Source organism: Neovison vison, chromosome 5, assembly GCF_020171115.1.
Source record: "Neovison vison isolate M4711 chromosome 5, ASM_NN_V1, whole genome shotgun sequence".
NCBI classification, from domain to species: Eukaryota; Metazoa; Chordata; class Mammalia; order Carnivora; family Mustelidae; genus Neogale; species Neogale vison.
In genome coordinates this window covers 18,772,172-18,792,761 of record NC_058095.1, presented here as the reverse complement: position 1 = coordinate 18,792,761, position 20,590 = coordinate 18,772,172, and the positions used below count along the sequence as shown (strand labels likewise).

General features: G+C 58.5%; 1 protein-coding gene across 6 annotated transcripts in view; it reads right to left on the bottom strand.

Annotated features, from left to right (window-relative positions):
• Positions 1–1,046: 1,046 nt before the first annotated feature.
• Positions 1,047–20,590, bottom strand: part of HDAC5 (histone deacetylase 5) — a 36,618-nt gene continuing 17,074 nt past the window's right edge. For 3 of the 6 annotated variants that reach the window (XM_044247805.1, XM_044247802.1, XM_044247803.1), the window contains 24 exons: positions 13,305–13,564; positions 13,055–13,199; positions 12,855–12,969; positions 12,443–12,573; positions 12,162–12,308; positions 11,950–12,062; positions 11,503–11,634; positions 11,068–11,290; positions 8,628–8,839; positions 8,057–8,353; positions 7,145–7,310; positions 6,410–6,543; positions 5,926–6,046; positions 5,453–5,502; positions 5,182–5,289; positions 4,729–4,784; positions 4,491–4,578; positions 3,225–3,344; positions 2,872–2,969; positions 2,575–2,693; positions 1,919–2,052; positions 1,551–1,635; positions 1,261–1,426; positions 1,047–1,168 (listed from right to left, as the gene is read on the bottom strand). In XM_044247805.1, coding sequence (XP_044103740.1) covers positions 1,129–1,168; positions 1,261–1,426; positions 1,551–1,635; positions 1,919–2,052; positions 2,575–2,693; positions 2,872–2,969; positions 3,225–3,344; positions 4,491–4,578; positions 4,729–4,784; positions 5,182–5,289; positions 5,453–5,502; positions 5,926–6,046; positions 6,410–6,543; positions 7,145–7,310; positions 8,057–8,353; positions 8,628–8,839; positions 11,068–11,290; positions 11,503–11,634; positions 11,950–12,062; positions 12,162–12,308; positions 12,443–12,573; positions 12,855–12,969; positions 13,055–13,199; positions 13,305–13,564 — 3,260 coding nt within the window. In that variant the 3' untranslated portion in view covers positions 1,047–1,128. Of the gene's footprint in view, positions 1,169–1,256; positions 1,427–1,550; positions 1,636–1,918; positions 2,053–2,574; positions 2,694–2,871; positions 2,970–3,224; positions 3,345–4,490; positions 4,579–4,728; positions 4,785–5,181; positions 5,290–5,452; positions 5,503–5,925; positions 6,047–6,409; positions 6,544–7,144; positions 7,311–8,056; positions 8,354–8,627; positions 8,840–11,067; positions 11,291–11,502; positions 11,635–11,949; positions 12,063–12,161; positions 12,309–12,442; positions 12,574–12,854; positions 12,970–13,054; positions 13,200–13,304; positions 13,565–15,348; positions 15,471–18,642; positions 18,698–20,590 lie in introns of those variants that run through there. The other 3 variants (XM_044247807.1, XM_044247806.1, XM_044247801.1) reach the window with 3 other exon arrangements.

Here is a 20,590-nt window from a genome sequence, read left to right as displayed (position 1 = left end):
GTGCTGTTCAGTCCCTCCTGGTCTTAGCTCCCTTGGGCTAGTGACCAGCAGAGGAAGCCCAGGAGGAAGGGAAGCTATAGCTGAGGGCAGACTCCTGGGTTCCTGGGTTCCTGGGTTCTGGCCTTGCCCCTTCTAGAACCCCTACCCTCACCATCCCTGGACTTCAGGGTCAAAGGCCCCAGGAGGGAGGTGGGCCACTGACCCTTCTCATGGCCTGCTGGATGGCTGGGGTAATGTGGTCCTGAACAGCAGTGGGTCTCTCACCAGCCTGGAGTCCCCCTGCAGGGATCACCTCCCCATCCCCAGGCTGTGCCAGCAGAGGGCCAGGGAAGCCAAAAGAGTAAGGCAGAGAGCAGGCCTGGTTCTGCAGCTCCCCCCGTCCCTCAGAACCTAGGAGTCCTGCCCCATTCCATCCCCACTCTGACCCTCTCCAGCCCCTGGGAACAGAAAACAGGCCAGGAGAAGCATGAAGTACGATTGCCTGGCCCACAGACCACAGGCCCACCTCCTGGGGCAGAAGCCCTCCCCTCAGTGCTGAGGCCAGGAGAAAGGAGGGGAAAGGGGTCTATGCAGAGATGTGAGGACAACAAAGAGGGAAAAGGGTGGGGAATTGCAGGGTGGGAGACCACCTCCCTTCCACTCTGTCTTACACTGTAAAGCAACCTTCCTGATCTTCCCCTGAGGTTGGAGAGGGAAGGAGGATGAAATTAAGGCATTTCCCCCCAAGTCAACTGAAGCCAAGGCACCAAACTTACTGTTCCCTGTTCAGTGAGGGAGATCCCAAAACCAGAAGGTACTATCTGGGCCCCCATACCCACCTTAAACTGGCCCAGGCTCCAAGGAGGAAAAGGACAGCCTGCGGGAAAGTGGGCATGGGACACAACACAGATGAGGGGCTGGAAAGGGCACCCCCAACACACGCCTTCCAGGGGAAGCAAACTTCTAGAATGGAGACGTGGGCCACGCTGTGGGAAGTTGGGGGCGAGGCCCAAGACAGCTTGGAAGAGCAGGGGGGCAAGGCTGAGAGACCCACACGGCACACGTTGTTGAATGTGTGACTTTTTGTTTTTAATAGAAAAAATAAACAAAATCACAATGATGAAGCCCAGAGGATTGGGGGCCAGGGTGTCACAGGGCAGGCTCCTGTTCCATGGGCTCTTCTGGCGGCCTGGAGGAACAAGCACAGGGTGATTGAGGGGGGTGGGCACTGAGGTAGGGGCACCAGCTTGGGCAAGGGCAGAAGTCAGAAAGGAAGCTTACCTGGGGCTGTGCTCCCGGGCTGCAGCAGCCTGGGCCTGCTCGGCCCCCACTGACAGCAAGGCCATGGCGCTCACAGTCTCTGCCTCCTCTGTCTCACCTGCCTGAGCCTCCCGCAGGGAACGGCCTAGACCAGCAGCGAACCTCTGGACGCAGCTCCAGTGTTTGCCTGTGGACAAGGGGCAAGCAGGGGTCAGGGAGGACAGAGAGCCCCATACTACATCCCCAGCCCTGGTAGGCCTGTAAGCTTCTGCCCCCTTGGCTGGCTGAGGTCTGAGCCTCATCTCACGCACTCTGGATCTCGATGACTTTCTCTAGCGTGGCCACTGCATTGATGTTGGGCTTTTGTTGCAAGACTGCCTCGTCCAAGGGCTGCAGCTGGAAGGGGAAAGAAGAGAAGGCTCATGGTGGAGAGTGAGCCAGGGTGGGGCCTGGTCCCCTAAACACCCCACATTTGGCCCCAGAGATCTCCCGTGACTGGGGCGAACCTAGCTTTCTGGAGGAACCCTGGGTCAGAAAGCCCTCCCTGGCCAGCAGCTCTCTTTAGGACCCAGGAAAACCTTCCCACCTTCTTGATCAGTGTTGCTTGATCAAGAAAGGGGCCCTCCCTTACTAGCCTCTCCCTGGCCTCTCACCCCCACTGCCTCCCTGTACCCCTTACCTCTACACTGAGCAGAGCTGAGACACAGGCCTCAGAGGCATCACAGATGGCGGTCAAGTCGTGGCCTCCCTCCAGGGCCAGCACCACCCGGCCCCCTGCCAGAGTCATCAGCTGCCTGGTCAAGTGGCCAAAGCCTTTAGAGATGGGTGAAGGGAGGAATAAGAAAGAAAGAAAAACAAACAAACAAAAAGAAAAACAGGAGAAGGTAAGGAAGAAGAGAAAATAAACACAAGAGGTGGAACAAATAGCAGAAAATAAGATGGCAGATTTAAGCCCCAATACATCTCCATAATGAAATTTAATGTCAATGGACTAAATGCTCCATTAAAGATAAAACAACAGATGAGATTTTTAAAAATTCCAATTATACGTCCCAAGGAGCACCACTGAAACACAAGGGATCAACAAGCTCTATCCCTGTGATCTGGGAGGAGACGTACCCTCTGCTACCCCACACCCACCTGCTTGTCCCCAAGTCCAAGACAGGCAGAGGGAGAGCGGGAGGCTCCTGCCAAGATGATTCCAAGTCTCGGACCTGCCCCCCCATCCCGCGTCCATCATCCCAGCCTCTGCAGTACCCGTTCCTTCCTGCTCTGTGTCCCCACTCAACCCCGTCCTCACTGCTCCGCAGCCTCCCTCCATCCCCCAGCACTCACATCTGGCGGTGACAGAGTAGCCACCCAGTGGAGACAGGTGTCCCTCAACAGCATCAAACCCGGCAGAGACCAGGACCACATCAGGTGAGAACTCATGGGCAATGGGCATCACCACTGTCCTGCAAAAGGAGAGGGCCCAAGCTGACCTGGGCGGGTGGCTAGGCCAGGCCTCACCTCGCTCTGTTCCCCACCCAGAGACAACCCCCTCCACCCACACCAAACTTAGTGCCTTCTGCCCCCCTCCATGGCAGAGCCCAGGGGGCTCCCACCCCGCCCTTGGCCCTTCTCAGTCCCCACCTGAAGGCCGTTAGGTACTCCACGTCTCCGATGGGGGGGTCCACACCTCCCGTCCATGCCACGTTCACATTGTACCCCACGCCCGGCCCTCCGCCAACCTGGCAGCGCGGTGGGGGAGGGGTTATTCTCACTGCCTGGGGATCCCAGACATCGCCCCCACCCTCAGCCCTGATTCCAGCCCTTGCTCTACTCACTGCTGCTCTGCATGGAGAGGCAATTGGCCTGTGTGGTCCTCCCACTAGAAGCCCAGACTCCCTGGGGACCCAGCACCACCACAGGCCTCCGGGGCTCCCTGCCGGGTCCTGTTCTGCCACCTCCCCAAGGGGCCCCACGTTTGAGCCCAGGAACCATACCTCTTCAGGGGCCCCCGAGCCTGGAAAGAAGTTCCCGTTGTCGTAGCGATGCAGGGAGATGTAGAGCACAGAGGGATCATTGTAAAACGCTTGCTGGGTGCCATTGCCGTGGTGAATGTCCTAGTGGGGAGGGATGGAAGCATCAGAAAAAAAAATCCCAGGCTCTGGCCCCAAAGGTCAAAATTCCACTTGCCCCCCACCTCCACTCTATGGTGAACTCAGGGGGTGCAGCTCATCACTGGCTACAGGGCATCGTGTTCCGTTCACCACGGTATCATCCCATGCTTCTCTACCCGGGGTCCATGGGTCACTGTGCAGAGACACAAAGCTGCGGAATACGTATGGTGGACCTCCCTGCAAGCCCATTCCACTCAACAATTGGGAGGAAACATTAGAGCTGGTAAGGAATTGAAAGCAGATACATTCTGATGAACCCAACGTTTCCATGAATTTCTAAGCCAGATCTGGGGTTCAAAGAGATGTCGTCTTTGCTGACGACTGTTCCTGGGTACTTTCCAGTCACCGGGAGCGGTGGGTGCCTTTCCCGCTGCCCTAAGAGGTGGGGTTTGAGAAGCGGTGCCCCGCAGCAGGAACACAAGCATCAGGCCTAACACCCCAAACTATGTGACTTTGTGGCTATGTCACCCAACAGCTCAGAATCTCCACTTACAGAAATGCACATCCAAACTTGTCTGTACTACTCTATGAGGCCAGGAGCAGTACTGTGTGTCCCAGCAGAGTCCGCCCCCCCACCCCCCTGCATCAAGAGTGGCTCCAGGGATGCCTGGGTGGTGCAGCCCGTTAAGTGTCAGCTCAGGTCATGATCTCAGGGTCGTGAGATAAAGCCCCGCATGGAGTTTCGTGCTCAGCACAGAGTCGACTTGGGTTTCTCTCTCCCTCTCCCTCCACCTGCCCTTGCCAGCAGGCATACACACTCACTCTCTCTAAAACAAATAAATAAATCTTAAAAAAAGAAGAGTGATTCTAGCAATGCTAGTAATGGTCTATACTATTCAAGGTAGAAAATCTCGGTTGCTTGAGGCTACAAGGTGGGGGCCAAGACGGACCAGGGCTAAAACCACTTTCGAGTCTCTTCGTGAGGAGGGGGGGCCCATGGGAATGGGAAGGCTGGGTGAATGCTCCAGCAGGAAGAGCTGTGGTAAGGCCTCAGGCCCAGCAGTGGTGTGGGCTCCTGAGGAAAAAGGGGCAATGTCGGGGTGAGGCCCTCCTGAAGGCAGACACCGACCCCAGCAGCCCATTGCCTACCCAGTCCACGATGAGAACCTTGCCCACGTTCAGCTTCTGCTGCAGGAGTTTGGTTGTGATGGCTACAGAGTTGAAGAAGCAGAAACCCCTGGTGGCCGGGTCGGGGGAGAAAACGGTTGGGGAGGTCAGCTGTAGCAGATGTTTGCTCCCGGAGCAAAACAGACACATCAGCTCAGCTGGGAGGGAAAAGGGAAGGGGGGAGGGCAGTGGGTCTGGCAGGGGCAGAGGGGGCACTCACATGGCTGTTGACTCCTCCGCGTGGTGTCCCGGGGGCCGGATGATGGCAAATCCATTCTGAAGAGGTGCAGACGGAGGGTCAGAGACAACAAACAGACAGGCAGGCAAGGTGGCCACAGAGAGGGTGGATACAGGAGGAAAAATAAACCAGGCAGGGAAGAGAACCCTCACGCGAGGAACAGAGCCGCAGGCCACATGCACCAGCACGCACCATCTCTGACCTCGAGATACCCCTGAGAGCATCAGATGCCCGTGCCTCCTTCCCAGTCCCCACTGGATGCCTCGCCTCCCTAGCTGGTCCAGGAGCTAGCACCTCCCCCGCCCCCGACTCCGGCATCTGATAGTTAAGGCGCCCAGGGACAGTGCCTTGCTCTAGGGAAAGGCAAGGTTGTCCCTGTCCTCCACCCCTGAGGACCAAGCAAAGGCGGGGCCGCGGCCTTGGGCACACACTCACCTTTAGCTCTCCTGAGGCCACCTTGAAAGCCAGCTCCACCAGGCAGCCCACTGCCATGCGCACAGCACTGGAGGAGTGCATTTCATTCCACACAGTGTCACTGTCCACCTGCGGGGGCAGGAGAGCAGGCTTCAGCGTGCCCCCTGCAGGGGGAGGGCAAGAATGGGGGTGGGCACCTGGACAGTGGGCCCAACAGCCATGGTGGGCAGGAAAGGCGGGGCAAGAGCTGGGAGAGCCACCCACCCACCCTATTAGCAGGTACCCTACTCACCCCAATGCCCCCGCAAGGCAGCACGGCGTACATCTTCTGACTGATGGGGCCTGCATAGAAGAGGGACAGAGCTACTTGGGAAGCTGGGGCCCGCAGAGAGTGGCGAGCTCCATGCCTGAAAAAGGCGGCCAGACCCAAGCAAAAGATAGGCCTCTGTGGCCCGCACCGGCTAGAAGAGGTCTGTGCTCTATTCTGGGGAGGGCACACCTTACTTCTGGGGCAGATGGCAAGAAGAAAAAGGGGACGATCAGGGAGAAAAGCAGAGCCCTCCCCTATCCCTGACCTGCCTCTTTCTACCAGCTGCAGTGCACCCCACCCGTGTGATAGTCTATGTGGACTGGAGACGCACCCCCTGAAGATGGGCAGTGCAGCAAGGGGATGGCCTGTGCCCTAGGGGGCCTACCTCCCTACCCTGACAGTTCCCTATCTCCACAGGGCGGTGGACATAGCCCGGACCCCGCCTGCCGGCTCACCGAGCAGCTTCTTGCTGTCCAGCTTCTGTCGGTTGAGGGGGCTGGTCCCATAGAGCAGGGTGTGGTACTCGGAGTGCACCGTCTGGATCTCGTCCAGTGTGGCTTTGCGACCCCGGATCCGCTGCGCAGAGAGAGCAGAGGAGGCCGGTGAGGGGACACGCCGAAGGCCCAGCTCTCCCTGAGGCCCACACCCTCTCTCTGCCCCACAGCCTGGGACGCATGGAGCCACTTTCTGGCCTTCAGAGAATCCCGTGGTTTTTGTGAATGTGCGCCCTGACCCCCAGGCGCCCCGGTCCAGGACGGCCCCCAGTCAGCAAAGAGGGCTGCAAGGGAAGGGACAGAAAGGTGGCTGAGGGGACAGACCCTGAGATCAGGGGTTGAACGAAGGATGAAGATGACACAGAGAGAGGCTTCGCGGACGGGGAGACACAAGGGTTTTGGCTGGGTCTGGGCTGGGGGATGGAAGAAGGAAGGGCTCCCTTACCTCGCACTTGCTAAGCAGGCCCGTCTCCTGCAGCCTCGACCAGATGCTCTGGATCCGGCCGGCGTGCTCAGGGTGCACGTGTGTGTTCCCACACATGCACTGGTGCTTCAGCATGAACGTGTCGTAGACCACACCTGGGCCGCACACACACCTGTCAGCCCAGCCAGCCGCGGCCACCCTCGGCAGGGCTCCCTGGGCTCCCCCCAGCCCACCCTGTCCCGGGGACTTCCTCACACCCTGCCCCCCAGCCACCCTGCCCTCTCATCTCCGCCTGTGGTCCCCTTCACCTGTTACTGCCCATCAAAAGCCTCCCCGCTCCTCAAGCCGCAGCCAAAACCCCCACTGGTTTTGATTTCTGCCCACTGTGCTTTCTGCAGTGTGCCCCCTCTGGGGCACGGCCTCCTTTTCCCCCTTCTGTCACAGCCCGTGTGTGCCATGCCCCCAACTCCCGACACCCCACTGGTGGGGTCAGACCATCACCGGGCATCTGTGCCCCCTCAGAGCCCAGTCCATTCGGGGATGGACTGAGGCCTCACTTTTGACCTCACAGAGAGGACAGGACCCAGAGAAGGCCGGGGCCCAACTGAGACAGTAGGCTCTCGGCACCCAGGGACCCAGGGCTTATGTGATGATGGCACAAAAATCCCGTGGTCCCTCAGCCGGTCGTACAAGGCTGGGTAGCACACACAGGCTCCTGGTACATGCGGGGAGGACCACTGGTGCGGTGGGGCTCACCTGTGGTGAAGAGGTGCTTGGCGGGCTGGTCTGGGGGGCTTTTCAGGCCGCCAGGAGCAGCAGGTGAGGACTGGGTGCGACCCAGGGCCTGGTGGGGCACAGTGGCCAGGCTGAGGGGCGCCTGGAACACCTGAAGTGGTTGCAGCTGCTGGGCGTCGGGGAACACCTGCACAGGAGGAGAGCGGGCAGGAGATGAAAGTGAGGACAAGTGTCCTGGGGCCTCTCGGGGGGGCCCCCCTGTTCCAGCCCGTCTCTTCCAAACCTGCTCTCCATCTCCTCCCACCAGAGACAGGAGGCACTGCAGCCTTCACCACTGCCACCTCCCAGGAGATGGTGGGGGGGCGGGGGGACGTGATGAGTCAGCCAGAGTAGCACTGAGGTAAGAGGCAGGAGGGACGGGGGCGTGGGAGGGGGCAGGATGACTCAGGCCTGGAGGGCTCAGCGCTGTCCGCAATGAATGGAGTGCTGCTAGGTGCGGGGCAGACGGGAGTAACAGCGGGGGTGTGTGTGTATACACACACACACACACACACACACATGTGTGCACATACAGACCGACGCACAACTGGCCCGAAGCAGGCGGAAACGCACCGGCGCTCGCAAGTACACACATGTGCGCGCGTGCGCGTACACACACACACACACACACACACACACACACAGCTCAGCAGGGGGGCAGTCACAGTGGCAGCCAGGACTGGCTGGTGGACTGGGTGGAGGAGGCTCTCCTGAGACCAGCACAAGCAGCGCCCCCTTCTACCACCCCCTGCCCCCTCCTCCTCTGTGTTTGCCCTCTGCACAAAGCCACCGTCCCCCCCACCCCCTCCCCCGCATCCTGGGCCACACAGAGCGGGGAGATGGGGATGTGGGGGACAGAGGGGCGGTGATCAAGGGCTAGGGTGGAGGGGTCACCTTTTTGTAGCCAGCACTGGACTCATCCAAGTCGGGCCCCTCCTCAGGGCCACTCTCGCCCTCCTCATCCTTGACCTGGATGCAGTCCTCCTCCCCCTCTTCCTCCTCCTCTTCCTCCTCTTCCTCCTCTTCCTCCTCCAGGTCTTCCTGTGTGCTCTCGCTCTCCGTGGAGCCTTCCCGGGGAATGGTCAGGGCTCCCTCCCCAAGCAAGGCCTCCTGCTGCTCAGTCAGCTCCTCCTCCGTCTCCTCGGGGTGGGTGGTGGGCTGCCGTGACAGCTCCCCAGTCTTGGTGAGGATCTGGAGGAGCAGAGCAAGGGGGGACATCCGCTGGGAGGGGGCGCAGCCATGCAGCTGTGGCCCAGGATGGTCTGTCCTTCCCTGGCCTCCCCTGGCAGCTGGCCAGCGGTATGGAGCCTCTCCAGGAGGCCAGGTGATATGATGGAGCAGATGGAGCCTGGGGGATGGCCCAGGGCATTAGCCCCCCGCTCTCCCCACTCCTTCGCTGCCAGACTGGTGCCCTGCTCTGCCCGGCCCCCAGCACCGCCCTGGCCCTTGGCCGCCCCAGGCTCACCTTGCCCAGCTGCAGCTGCTGTTGCTTCTGCTTTTCCAGGAACTGCTGGTGCTGCTGCTGCATGACGAGCTGCTGCAGGGCCTGGGGGCTCTGGGGCAGCGGGGACGACTGCGTGCGGCTCAAGGGCCGGTGCCGCGGAAGCTTGCCCACTGTCCGCATGCTGGTGGCCACACGTTCACCTGTCACCAGCGGGGACTGCCCGTGGAGTGGCACTGTGCAGCGGGAGGAGGGGAGGAACCATCAATGCCAAGGTGCTGGGCACCCCCGTCCTACCCCAGCTCTCTCCCCCTCCTAGAACACCACCAACTACATAATCAGGAAAAACCCTGGAGGGGCCTGGGGGCACCTGGCTCCCCAACCTGAGCCCCATTCTTCCTCCTCCCCACAATGGAACGGTCCTGTAAGCTCAGAGTCACTGCCTCCAGCAAGCCTTCCTGGATTCGCCACTCTCTCCCTTTGATTCCCTTATGATTGCACATATAGTCTTACGCCCTCAGTGTAGGTGAATAATAACTTGTTTCCTCCAACTGCAACAAGACTGCCCTGATCGTAGACATTGATGCCATCGGGTGGGGAAGCCTGGGGCCAGGATTGTATGTCTTTTAGGCAGAACCTCTTCTAATGCCACTAGCTGCTTAAGGTCTGACTGTCCAAAGCTATGCTGTCCAGTTCTGGGATGCCAGCCACTTGTAACTACTGAGCACTTGAAATGCAGCCCCTCTAAATTGAGATGGGAACGTCTGGGAGGCTGTCGGTTGAACATCTGATTTTGGTTCAAGTCAGGATCTCGGGGTCATGAGATCAAGCCCCACGCTGGGCTCCCTGCTCAGCACAGAGTGTGTGTGTCCCTCTCCCTCTCCCACATACATTCTCTCTCCCTCTCTAAAATAAATAAATAAGGAACCCTGGGGAGCTCAGTCAGTTAAGCATCTGCCTTGGGCTCAGGTCATGATCCCAGGGTCCTGGGATCAATCCCCCAACAGGCTCCTTGCTCAGCAGGAGCTGAGCCATTCCCCCTGCTTGTGCATGTGCTCTCTCTGACAAATAAATAAAATCTTTAAAAATAAATAAACAGGGGTGCCTGGGTGGCTCAGTGGGTTAAAGCCTCTGCCTTAGGCTCGGGTCATGGTCCTGGGGTCCTGGGATCGAGCCCCGCATCGGTTCAGCAGGAAGCCTGCTTCCTTTCCTCTCTCTCTGCCTGCTTCTCTGCCTACTTGTGATCTCTGTCAAATAAATAAATAAAATCCTTTAAAAAAAATAAATAAAAATTTTCAAAATAAAAATAAATAAACAAAATACAATCTAAAAATAAATACATAAATAAGGGGCACCTGGTGGCTCAGTCAATTAAGCATCTGCCTTTGGCTCAGGTCAGGATCCTGGGGTCCCAGGATTGAGTCCCACATCGGGTTCCCTGCTTGGCGGGGAGTCTGCTTCTCCCTGTAACCCTCCACCCATCTCACGCTTGTCCTCTCACAAATAAATAAAATCCTTTAAAAAATGACAATATTCCAGATTTACTGAGTTAAGTATGTTATTAAAGTTAATTTTAACAGTTTCTTTTCACTTTTTTTTTTTTCTTAAGATTTTATTTTTAAGTAACTGCTACACCCAACATGGGGCTCAAACTCACAACACTGACTGAGATCAAGAGTCATGTGCTTGGGATGCCTGGGTGGCTCAGTTGGTTGGGCAGCTGCCTTCGGCTCAGGTCATGATCCCAGCGTCCTGGGATCGAGTCCCACATCGGGCTCCTTGCCCCGCAGGGAGCCTGCTTCTCCCTCTGCCTCTGCCTGCCATTCTGTCTGCCTGTGCTCGCTCTCTCTCCCTCTCTCTCTCTGACAAATAAATAAAATCTTTAAAAAAAAAAAGAGTCATGTGCTCTCCCAGCCGAGCCAGCCAGGTGCCCCATTTTACATATTACTACATGGCTCTAGAAAACTTGAAGTTGGGGCGCCTGGGTGGCTCAGTGGGTTAAAGCCTCTGCCTTCGGCTCAGGTCATGGTCCCGGGGTCCTGGGATCAAGCCCCTCATCGGGCTCTCCGCTTGGCAGGGAGCCTGCTTCCTCCTCTCTCTCTGCCTGCCTCTCTGCCTACTTGTGATCTTTGTCAAATAAATAAAGTCTTAAAAAAAAAAAAAAGAAAGAAAACTTGAAGTTTCAAGCGTGGCTCGTGCTGTAGGTCTACTGGATAGTGCGGCTCGAGGACGTGAGCACGTGGCGGCCGTGGATGACCTCGAGAACAGTGCCTGGTGGGCTGTATGTACTCAGTCATGTCTGGAGGACACAGAAGTCACCGATGCCCTGGAGGGCAGCTGGGACAGAGCTGGAGAGCGACCCTAGCTACTCCCCTAGGGAGGCCCTGCGGGGCCTCTGCAGCAGCCTGACACCCGGGTGCCCCCCCATCCCCCCTGCACAGCCACCCACCCCCCGCCCACTCACCAGCGATGAGGGTGCTCTGCTGCCGAGCCTGCTCCAGCAGCAGCACGTGCTGCAGTAGGGAGGCGTGACCGTGGGGGCTGCTGTCGCCCTCCAGGGCCACGCCCAGCAGGCAGCCAGGGATGGAGGATGTGCTCATGAACTTGCCCGTCAGTGCGCCACCCTGCCGCAGGGACTGGAGGGCCTGCCTCTCGGCCTCCTGCTGCGTTGACAGCTTCGGGGAGGCCTGTGGTGGGGAAGGGAGGTGGAGATGAGGGAGGGGCTTATATGGCCCCGAGTCCTGCCAACCAGGATCAGCATCCCTCACCCACCCTCTGCCCACCAGAAGGCCATCTGCTCTCACTCGGGGCCTTGTGTGGACCAAAGCCCCGGCTGGAAGCATCCAGGACAGCAAACCTCAACACCAGAGGGAGGAGGAGGCACACACCCCATACTTACGGTGAGGTGTGAGTTGGTGACAGTGACTGTGGCCTGCAGCCCTAGGGAGATGTTGGGCAGAGAGGGAGACGTGTAGAGGCTGAACTGGTTGGGGGAGCTGTCCAGAGGGAGGGCCCGGTGCTGGGGGAGCATCTAGGGAGCAGTTGGGAGAGACAGGCATGAGAGCCAGCAAAGGAGGGCTTTCTGGGGCCAAGGGCTCTGAATGGTGGCCTCGCTCTCCCTGCTCCCCACACCAAGCCCCACCTGGGGGTACTGAGAGATCACAGTCCTCCAGAGGCCCATGGGACAAGCCCACCTAAAAGCAACAGGTCCCTCTAGCCTGTCCACATGGGCAGGGAGGTCCCTGCTGGATACTCTCAGCAAGACAGACAGGAAGGAGCTGCCTTTCTTCTTCCAAGGGAAATGGAGCAGGTTGGCCCACCCGCCCAGCCCTCAGCAGGCCTGTACCTCGGTGGGGATGTTGGGGACTGAGCCAGTAAAGCCATTCTCAGCAATGGTGCTGTGGGAGCTGTTGGGAGAGCTGGGGCCGGAGCCTGGCGCACTGTTACACACGGACGACACTACGGGAGAACTGGCTGTCACCGGGACATGCTCAGAGTCACCTTCCCCGCCCCCCAACTCCCAGGACCTCAGAACAGGAACGAAACAGAAGTCCTTACCCCCAGGCCCAGCGCCGGTGATCTCAACAGCTCTCTTCTTAAAGGTGCTAATGACTGTTCCGTCCTTGCGTCGCAAGAGGGGACTACTTCTCCGCTCAGCCACCTTCTGCTTTAGCCTCGAACGCACTTTCAAGTTGGGTTCAGAGGCTGGGGAGAAGGGAGCCAGGGGTCAGATGCACCCACACGAATAGGTACACACCCACCTGTAGCCCGGCCCCACCACGTTCCCCACCCACCTCCAAGGAGCCATATTCTAGAAAGCCAGGCTGGCCACCACACACCTGTTTTGCGGAGGGGGAAGTCATCGCGGCTGTCATAGGGCCCAAGCAAAGGCAGTTTGTAGGAGGGAGGCGTCCCAGGGGGGCCACTCTGGGGAGGGGAACTCTGGTCCAAAGAAGCATGGTGGGCTCCCCTGGAGGATGTGGGGTGGGATGGAAACAGACCTAGGTTACTACCCAGCCAACGGGGCCTCACACCCAGCAAGCACCGTTAGGAAATGCCCAGCACATCAAGGGATAAGAAATGGATCCTGGGGAGGGAAGAAAGGAAAAAAGCCAGGGGTGGGAGTTTCATCCCCTAAGAGACTGCAGGGCCCGACTGTGGGTTCCGGCCAGGAGATCCCCTGCCATCCTGCAGCTAGGCAAGCTCCTGAGCAGGGCAGCTCTGTGTCCCATGCCTGCCAAGGGCCATTACCAGCATTTGGGATGCTGTGGGAGGGAATGGTTGAGGCCGCCTGGCGTGGGCTCCTTTGACTTCGACAGGAGGAATTCCTGGAGCCTCAGCTTCACCTCAGTGCTGGCGATGGCACCTGCAGGACAGGGCACGGCTGACCCAGGTGCTCGGCGCCCCAGACCCCTGGGCTGGGGGACGGTGCGGGAGGCCCCAGGCCTTACTCTCTTTGCTCTTCTCCTTGTTTCGCAGGATGAGCAGCTGCTGCTCCAGCCGCTGCTTCTCCAGCTCTTCCTGCCGCTGCTGCTCCCGCTGCCGCTGCTGCTCCAGCTCCTGCTGCCTCTTGGCCGCCAGCATCTCCTGCTGCTGCTGCAGGGGTGCGGTGGGGGGAGGGGAGACGGACGGACCCAGGGTGAGCCAGGTCCGGGCGGGGGTTGGAGGTCTGGGCAGCCCCCCCGCGCCCCCCTCGCTCACCTTGAGGTGCTTCTGCAGCTGGACCTCATGCTGCCGTGTCAGGTGGTCATGCTGTTTCTGGAACTCGGCGAACAGGAGCTGCTTCTGCAGCTGCTGCTGCTGCTTGAGCGCCAGAAGCTCCTGCTGCAGCTGCTGCTCCCTCAGTGCGGGGTCCACAGGGCCTGCCAGAGCCCCCCGCAGCTCCGCGGGGCTGGGGCTGCCTCCTCCCCCACCCCCCATGGAGCTGGGCATGGCTCCGGGCAGCACCGGCTTCACCTCCACTGTGGGGACAAGAGATGGGTGTCAGGGAGCCCAATGGCAACACCGCGACACCCAGGCAGCCATGTTGGGGCCCCAGAAAGCCACCAGCCGGGACTGCCAGATCCAGGAGGGTAAGTTCTGGGAGGGGGACAGGAAAATCCCTCTGCTCCGCAGAACCACGTTCTGTCTTAGCTGAAGTCAAAGACATGAACTTCAATAAGAAAACACGCACAAGGGGTGCCTGGGTGGCTCAGTGGGTTAAGCCTCTGCTGTCAGCTCAGGTCATGATCTCAGGGTCCTGGGATCGAGCCCTACATCGGGCTCTCTGCTCAGCAGGAAGCCTGCTTCCCCCTCTCTCTCTGCCTGCCTCTCTGCCTACTTGTGATCTCTGTCTGTCAAATAAACAAATAAAATCTTTAAAAAAAGAAAAGAAAACATGCACAAGCCGGGACACCAGGGTGGCTCCATCGGTTAAGCGTCCACCTCTTGGTTTTGGCTCAAATCAGGATCTCAGGATCCTGAAATTGAGCCCCACAACGGGCTCTGCACTTGGGGTGGGGGGGATTCTGCTTCTCCCTCTCTCCCTCTCCCACTTTAAGCTCACTCTCTTTCTAAAATAAACCATTCAATCTTTCAAACAAAAAGAAAAGAAAAGAAAACAACAGAAAATATGCTTAAGCATGAAGCACAGTCTCTGGGAGACTGAGTCCTCAACCTGTGATACTGTCATTGATGGTTAACGCTAGTGGGCATTTTACAGGAACTCCTTTACGGAAGAGGAAACTGAGCTTTAGGAAGGTTGAAGTACATGACCAAAGACACACGGCCGGGTGACCGATGAACTGAATGTGAATCCAAACCCTATGCTTGCACCCACCGTCCTTCCCAGGCCTCCTCCCCACCTTTCAACATCACACATTCCCTGCCAAGAAGCCTATACTAGAAGAGAAACTGAAGCCGAGGATGGTTCTAGAACTCAGGGGGCTGGGAGCTAGGGTTCTTAGTAAACCCAAGAGAGACCTGTGGGGACCCTCTGGACACCCCTACCCTTGCCTCTCCCCTTCTCTCTGTCCCACACCCAGACGGGGCAGATGGGGCCCAAAGGAGAGGCTATGGGACTGGGGGTGGGAGCAGGAGGCCTCAGGCAAAGGGGGTGCAGGGCTGCACCAAACCGGGGACAGGAGGGGGCTGGGAGTCAGACTCTGCTTCCTTTGCTGGATTATCTCCTTTCAACAGTTTTATTGTAATTACCCTGAAAATGCCGCTATATATAGAGTGAGCCAAACAGCAGCTGTGCCTGGGGGGAGGGGGAATGAGAGAATGGGCGGGCGGTGCAGGGAGGAGGTAGGAGGAGGAGACAGGAAAGGAAAGGGAATCAGACAGGAAGAAGGGTAACAGCATGGGGTGGGGTGGGGTGGGGGGGACGGAGGCTGGAGCTCAGGCAGAGATCTCAGAACTCCAGTCTCAGGGAGAACCAGCAGGGAAGGGAAAGGGGTAGAGGGGCCAGCTAGGTCCCAAGACCTTAGGTCCAGGCCCCCATGTGCACAATGGATCCCTGGGCAAATGTTCCAAGGGGCTCATGGGAAGCATGGGTCTCGACTTCTTGATCCTCGTGCACTGTCCTCTGGCCACTCAATGTCACTCCCCACCACTGCCCAGCGGTTGCCAGGGCAACTGGGCAAACACCACACCAGCAGGGAGCCCTAAGCCCAGCCCGAACTCCACAGAGCCTCTGGCAGGAAGGGGAAGACAGGCTACCCACTGCCTGGGAAGGAGGAAGTTGAGAGAGGCAGGGCCAACCCACCTTGTTTCTCTTCCATTTCTTTCTCCAAAGAAAGCCCTCACTTTTCTCACTCCAGCCCAGGGAGGCCACAGGGAGCTGGGAAGACCTTCCTGTGGCAAGGCAGCCCACTCCAGCCTGGGCCTGGAGAAGGAAGGACCCCAACATGCTGGTGGCTACCAGTGTGCCTCCTGCCCTCGTGAGCAGACCTCTCTGCCCAGGCGCCCATCCCTTATCTTCACTGGGAGTGGACAGGGAGTTGGGAGGGTTCAGAGGGCTGAGCTAAGAGAGGCTTCCATACCCTGCACAGTCTGTGGGTTTGGATCTCTCCAGTGACCCTGAATGAGTATCACCCAGGCAGGGGCCAGGCCTGCTGAAGGTTCGGGCCCTGCTACGACCCTCATGCCTGAACACGGCCTCTGGGACCAGCTGGGGGAAGGTAAAGCCTGAGCAGAATAGCTCGGTCCCCGCCCGCCTGTTCTCCGCCCAGCACTGCTAGGCACGTTCCTCTGTGGTTTGCCCGCCAGCCACACTGACGACTCTGTGGCCACGAGGCCTGAGCCACATCTGCAGGAGTGGCCAGATGTGGCCAGGAGGGCAGGGCTACATACAAAGACACACACTCACTCACTCACTTTCCCTCCCAGCCCACGTCCTCCCCCAGCACCAGGAGGAAGGGCCCTTGGAAAGGCCCTGCAATGGGGCTTTTCTGGAGGTGGCCGACCCCATCCAGTGTGCAAAGCAGGGTGACAGCAAGGACCCAGCGGCCAGCCTCTGGTCTCCCCAGCCCTGGAAATGCTCAGTAAAGCCCCAAGCTGGCTGGAGAGTTATCTATTCCTCGGCATGGCCTGGCCCGTGGCACTCGGACCGCTCAGCCAAGAGAAGGACAGGCTTCAACCTGCTGCTCCCAGCAGGGCTGGGGCTGTAGGAGCTGGATGCTTGCCAGCCTGCCTGCCTGCCTGGGGAAGGGCAGGGGTCCAAGCGCTTCTGGCTCTCAGCAGATAACCCGGCTCGGGATGCAACTGCCGCCAGCAGGGCTGGCTTCCCTTGCAGAAGCCCCGTGGAGAGGGCACGGGCTCGGGCTCGGGGACCCTCCCCCTGGGGTGGCAGGGAGAGTAGGCCCCAGCTGTAGTGAGAGCCACAGCCCCATGGCTCTGCAGATAGCAGGACAGGCCGTGGGCTCTACCACACCAGCCTCGTTCCCATGCAAGTAGGAAGCACAGCCGACGAGGGAATATGAGTCCACAGGTGCTGTGGTGACCCGGACAGAACACAGCAGCCCAAGGCCTACCCGCTCACAGCCCAGCTCTAAGGGATGACGGCTGAGCGGCTGGAGTCCAGGAAAAGGTGTGGGGGAGGCACAGAGCCTCCTGAATGAAGGCTGCTGGACACAAAACCTGCAGCCTGGCTGGCCTTGCACCCCCTGGAGGATCTGTGCCCTCTGCCAGCTGGGCGTGAGCCGAGCAGGCGGCCGTGGTTACCATTAGAACCAAGCACCTGGAAGGTGAAATGGGTGTGTGAAGACAGGAGGAGGCTCTCGACCGCCTCCTGGTGGACCAAGACAGTGGGAGGACTTCTGACGACGGAAAAAAGCAGGCTGAGGGGCACTGCTCCCCAAGAGGAAAGGCCAGGAACTCCAGGTAGCAAAGAGATCCCTGAAAGGCCAGGAGAGGGGTCTTAGAGGGCAAGGTCCTGGGGCCCCCATGCCTCCCTCAGACAGAGAGCTGTAGAGAATACAAAGGAAGTCAGATGGCCAACACAGTCACCTCCTAGAGAGGGAAGATGCAACAAGGGTCCAGATCTTCCCTCCTCCAGACTCTGCTCCTGCGGGACTCTGACCCTTCCTCCTGGGAGCAGCGGCCTTAGAAGAAGGTTATCATCCCATCCTCCGGCCTTCTGCAAGACTGACTCACGCTGCCTCCACGGAGAAGCCCCAGCCAAGGTAGATGAGTGGGCAGGGCAGTGTATTTCTGGAGTGGCCTCACGCATACCAGGCTCTGCCAGAGAAGGGCTGCCCTGCCCAGTCTTGTGGGCCCACCTGGGCGGTGCCAAAACCTTAGTGAGGATGCTTGCCCCACCCCCACTTCTCCACAAGCCCCACCAGCCCAAGGCGGGCTCCCGTAGCAGAGTCTTTAGGCAGCATGCCCAGGGATAGATAGGCTGGCTCCTAGGTAGAGACAAGGCAGGTGCTGGCGGGACAACCTCTAGGACGCGCACCAGCACAGCCTTAGACTAAAAAGAGTGTCCAGACAAAGGGAAGCAGCCCCTAAGCAGGCAGGAGCTCTGGGATGGAAGTAGCAGGTTTTAGCAACAGCTTTAGGAATAAGAGTTCAAAATAAAAAACACATCTGGCTGCCAGAGGGCAAAGCCAAGCCTTCCCCCTGCTCAGAACATACCTGTAAGCCATGCCCCAGCTCGGAGCCCTCAAGTGGAGAAATCACCAGTTCCAGAATCCCTGTAACCCAAACTCTGGCAACAGGGAAACTGGTGCCTTCTGACCCACCCCTGGAGAAGCCCGAGATGAAAGGGCCAGCCCAGTGTGTAGACCTGCCCCACAGGCCAAAACAGCTTAACGCTTAGCTCTTTAAAGACCCTGCTCCCTGGAGCACACCACAGAGGGCTAGGGCAGAAGGAAGGGACCCAGGGTATGCAGAGTAAGAGCCAAGGGTGCACTGAGCTATTTGGAAAGTCTACAAAGGACAAAAAAAAAAAAACCCCGAGGCCTCTGTAGGTAAGACCTGGGTCAAAGGAACTACCCTGCTGAAAAGGGGAGAGGATGAAAAAGGCCTTTGCGATCACCTGCCTCGGGCCCCTCTGTGCACAGACGAAGAAACCAAACCTCTTGGGCCACTGTGCAGAAGATCCCAGCTATGCAGTGGGGACTCACACCCTCTGAACACTTAGCTAAGAGCCTGACTCCACCACAGGGCAACCTATGGAACCGGGCCCTCTGGAGAGCAGCATGCTGCCAGCCCACCCGGAAGGCAGAGCCTTCCCCTGGCACCTGAGCCCCGAAGAGCTCCCTCCACAGGCTGGGCGGTACCCAGCTTCCTTCAATGTCCAACGCCCTCGTTCTGTCCCTCTGGAGAATGGGAAAAGGAACTTGTCCCTTCCTTGGCCTTGAGGGATCTTGGAAGGAGGCAGGGAGCAGCATCTCTCACTCCTCCCCGTGACGCAGATGACCCCTCCCCACCAAGGACGGTTTCCCATGATCTATTTCTGGGCTCTTACGTGACTAGGGAGCCCAATTTAGGCTCAACAGGTTCTACCACAATTCAGACAGTATTTCCCCATGCGCAAGCTGGGGAGGACTCTCACCTAGCAATTTTCGCAGTTCCTCACGTAACGCAAGCTCACACACACCACGTGATGGTTAAGAGCCACGGCCCTGGAGTAAGAAAACGCCCGGGTACAGGTCAGGCTGTGCCACTTCCTAGCGCAAGGCCCTGTGCCCCTCTCTGTGCTCCAGGCTGGCAATCTGTGAAACAGGAGTAAGACCAGCACCTTCCTCCCAGAGCTCTTAGGCTCAGGAAAGGACTCCCAGGAGAGCCTGGCCCCAGGCCCAGGAAGATCTCAGGGGTAGCTGGTCAGGGCGATTACTAATGGTTCCTGCTATCTGTGTGTGTCCCAGACCCCTCTGGCAGTCTGGACCACTTCTCAGAATGTTTCTCAAGTTCAGGAAAGAAAATACGTAGAACTCAGGGCACCTGGGGGGCTCAGTTGGTTGGGCATCTGCCTTCAGCTAGGGTCATGAACTCCGGCTCCTGGGATCAAGCCCCCACATCCGGCTCCCTGCTCAGCGGTGAGTTTGCTTGACCCTTTCCCACTCCCTCTGCCCCTCCTCCCACTTGTATGCCCCCCCAAAATAAATAAAATCTTAAAAAAAAAAAAAATACTTAGAACTACTCCAAGCCAGAGGGAGGCCTTAGCTCTCTGGTTTCAGATCACTCAAAGGTCGCTCTGTGGTCCTGATCAAAGCCCGGCCCGCGCGCCCCACACAACACACCCTGGGGTAGCCAGCAGCTAGATCCCTGCGCTCGAGCAGGGATCTCTGGGAACAGCCTCCCGCTGACCACAGCATATCCAGGCTATCTGTCCTGTCTCGCTACATCCCAGAAGGGCTGCCCCGTCCTCTGCAGCACAGCCCACAGGCCTCGGCCTCCCTCGGGTCCCTCAGAAGCATTACTTAGCACAGATGCGCACGAGTGTGGCTCCGTGCTCTCAGGGCCCCAACCCCAAGCGGTCAGAAAGTCTTCTCTGGTCTCTAGCCTCCCTGTGCCAGCTCACTCTCCAGTACCATCCCACATCTTCCTGGGCCCCTCTTCCTGAAAGGCAGAAGCAAAGTGCAATCAACTTCAGAGGCTCTTAGAACGTCTGAGCGGGAAGGGCCTGCTGATCAGCAATTCAGCTTCCCAAACCAACAGAGGCCGGGGGGCCACAATGAAAGAGATTTGTCCCTGGGGCGCCTGGGTGGCTCAGTGGGTTAAAGCCTCTGCCCTTGGTTCAGGTCATGATCCCAGGGTCCTGGGATGGAGCCCCACATCGGGCTCTCTGCTCGGCAGGGAGCCTGCTTCCCTTTCTCTCTCTGCCTGCCTCTCTGCCTACTTTGTGATCTCTCTCTCAGTCAAATAAGTAAATAAAATCTTAAAAAAAAAAAAAGAAAGAAAGAGGTTTGTCCACATCATCTGGAAAGGAGGCAGAGGACTTAGGGCTTCTACAGGGTCTTCTCTCTAATAGCCTCCCAATAAAAAACAACAACCACCAAAAAAAACACAAACAGAAAAACCACCAGGAGAAACCATGATGGCTGCTCCTGCATTTAATGAGAGATGAAGAGAGGAACCAAACTCTGCATTAAGGATGCAGGGATCTAGAGAGGGCATCCATTAGGCCCCCAGCACACCAGGGCCCAGGAGCACAGGGGAGAAGGGGGCTGGGTGGTTTGAACCCCCAGAAACCTTGAGGCAGACAATGTGTCTGAAGGACCTCAAGCCAGCAGGTGTGTGGACGCCTGCTGGAAGGCACGAAGTGTCTCGCTGAGGAAGAGAGAGTTACTCACTGACCTCGGCTGCTATCTGGAGGAGAAATGGACTCACTTCTCCCAGCCCAGACATTTCCAGGGAACATTAGGGTGCCCAGTTAGAGGCAGCTAAAAGGCACGCTACCCATTCAAAGGCTGCAGCTGTTGGTGGGACTGTCCACTCCACACTTGGGGTGGACAGCAGGGGCCCCAGGCCAGGGGCTCTGCTTCCATTCCCCAAGTGCA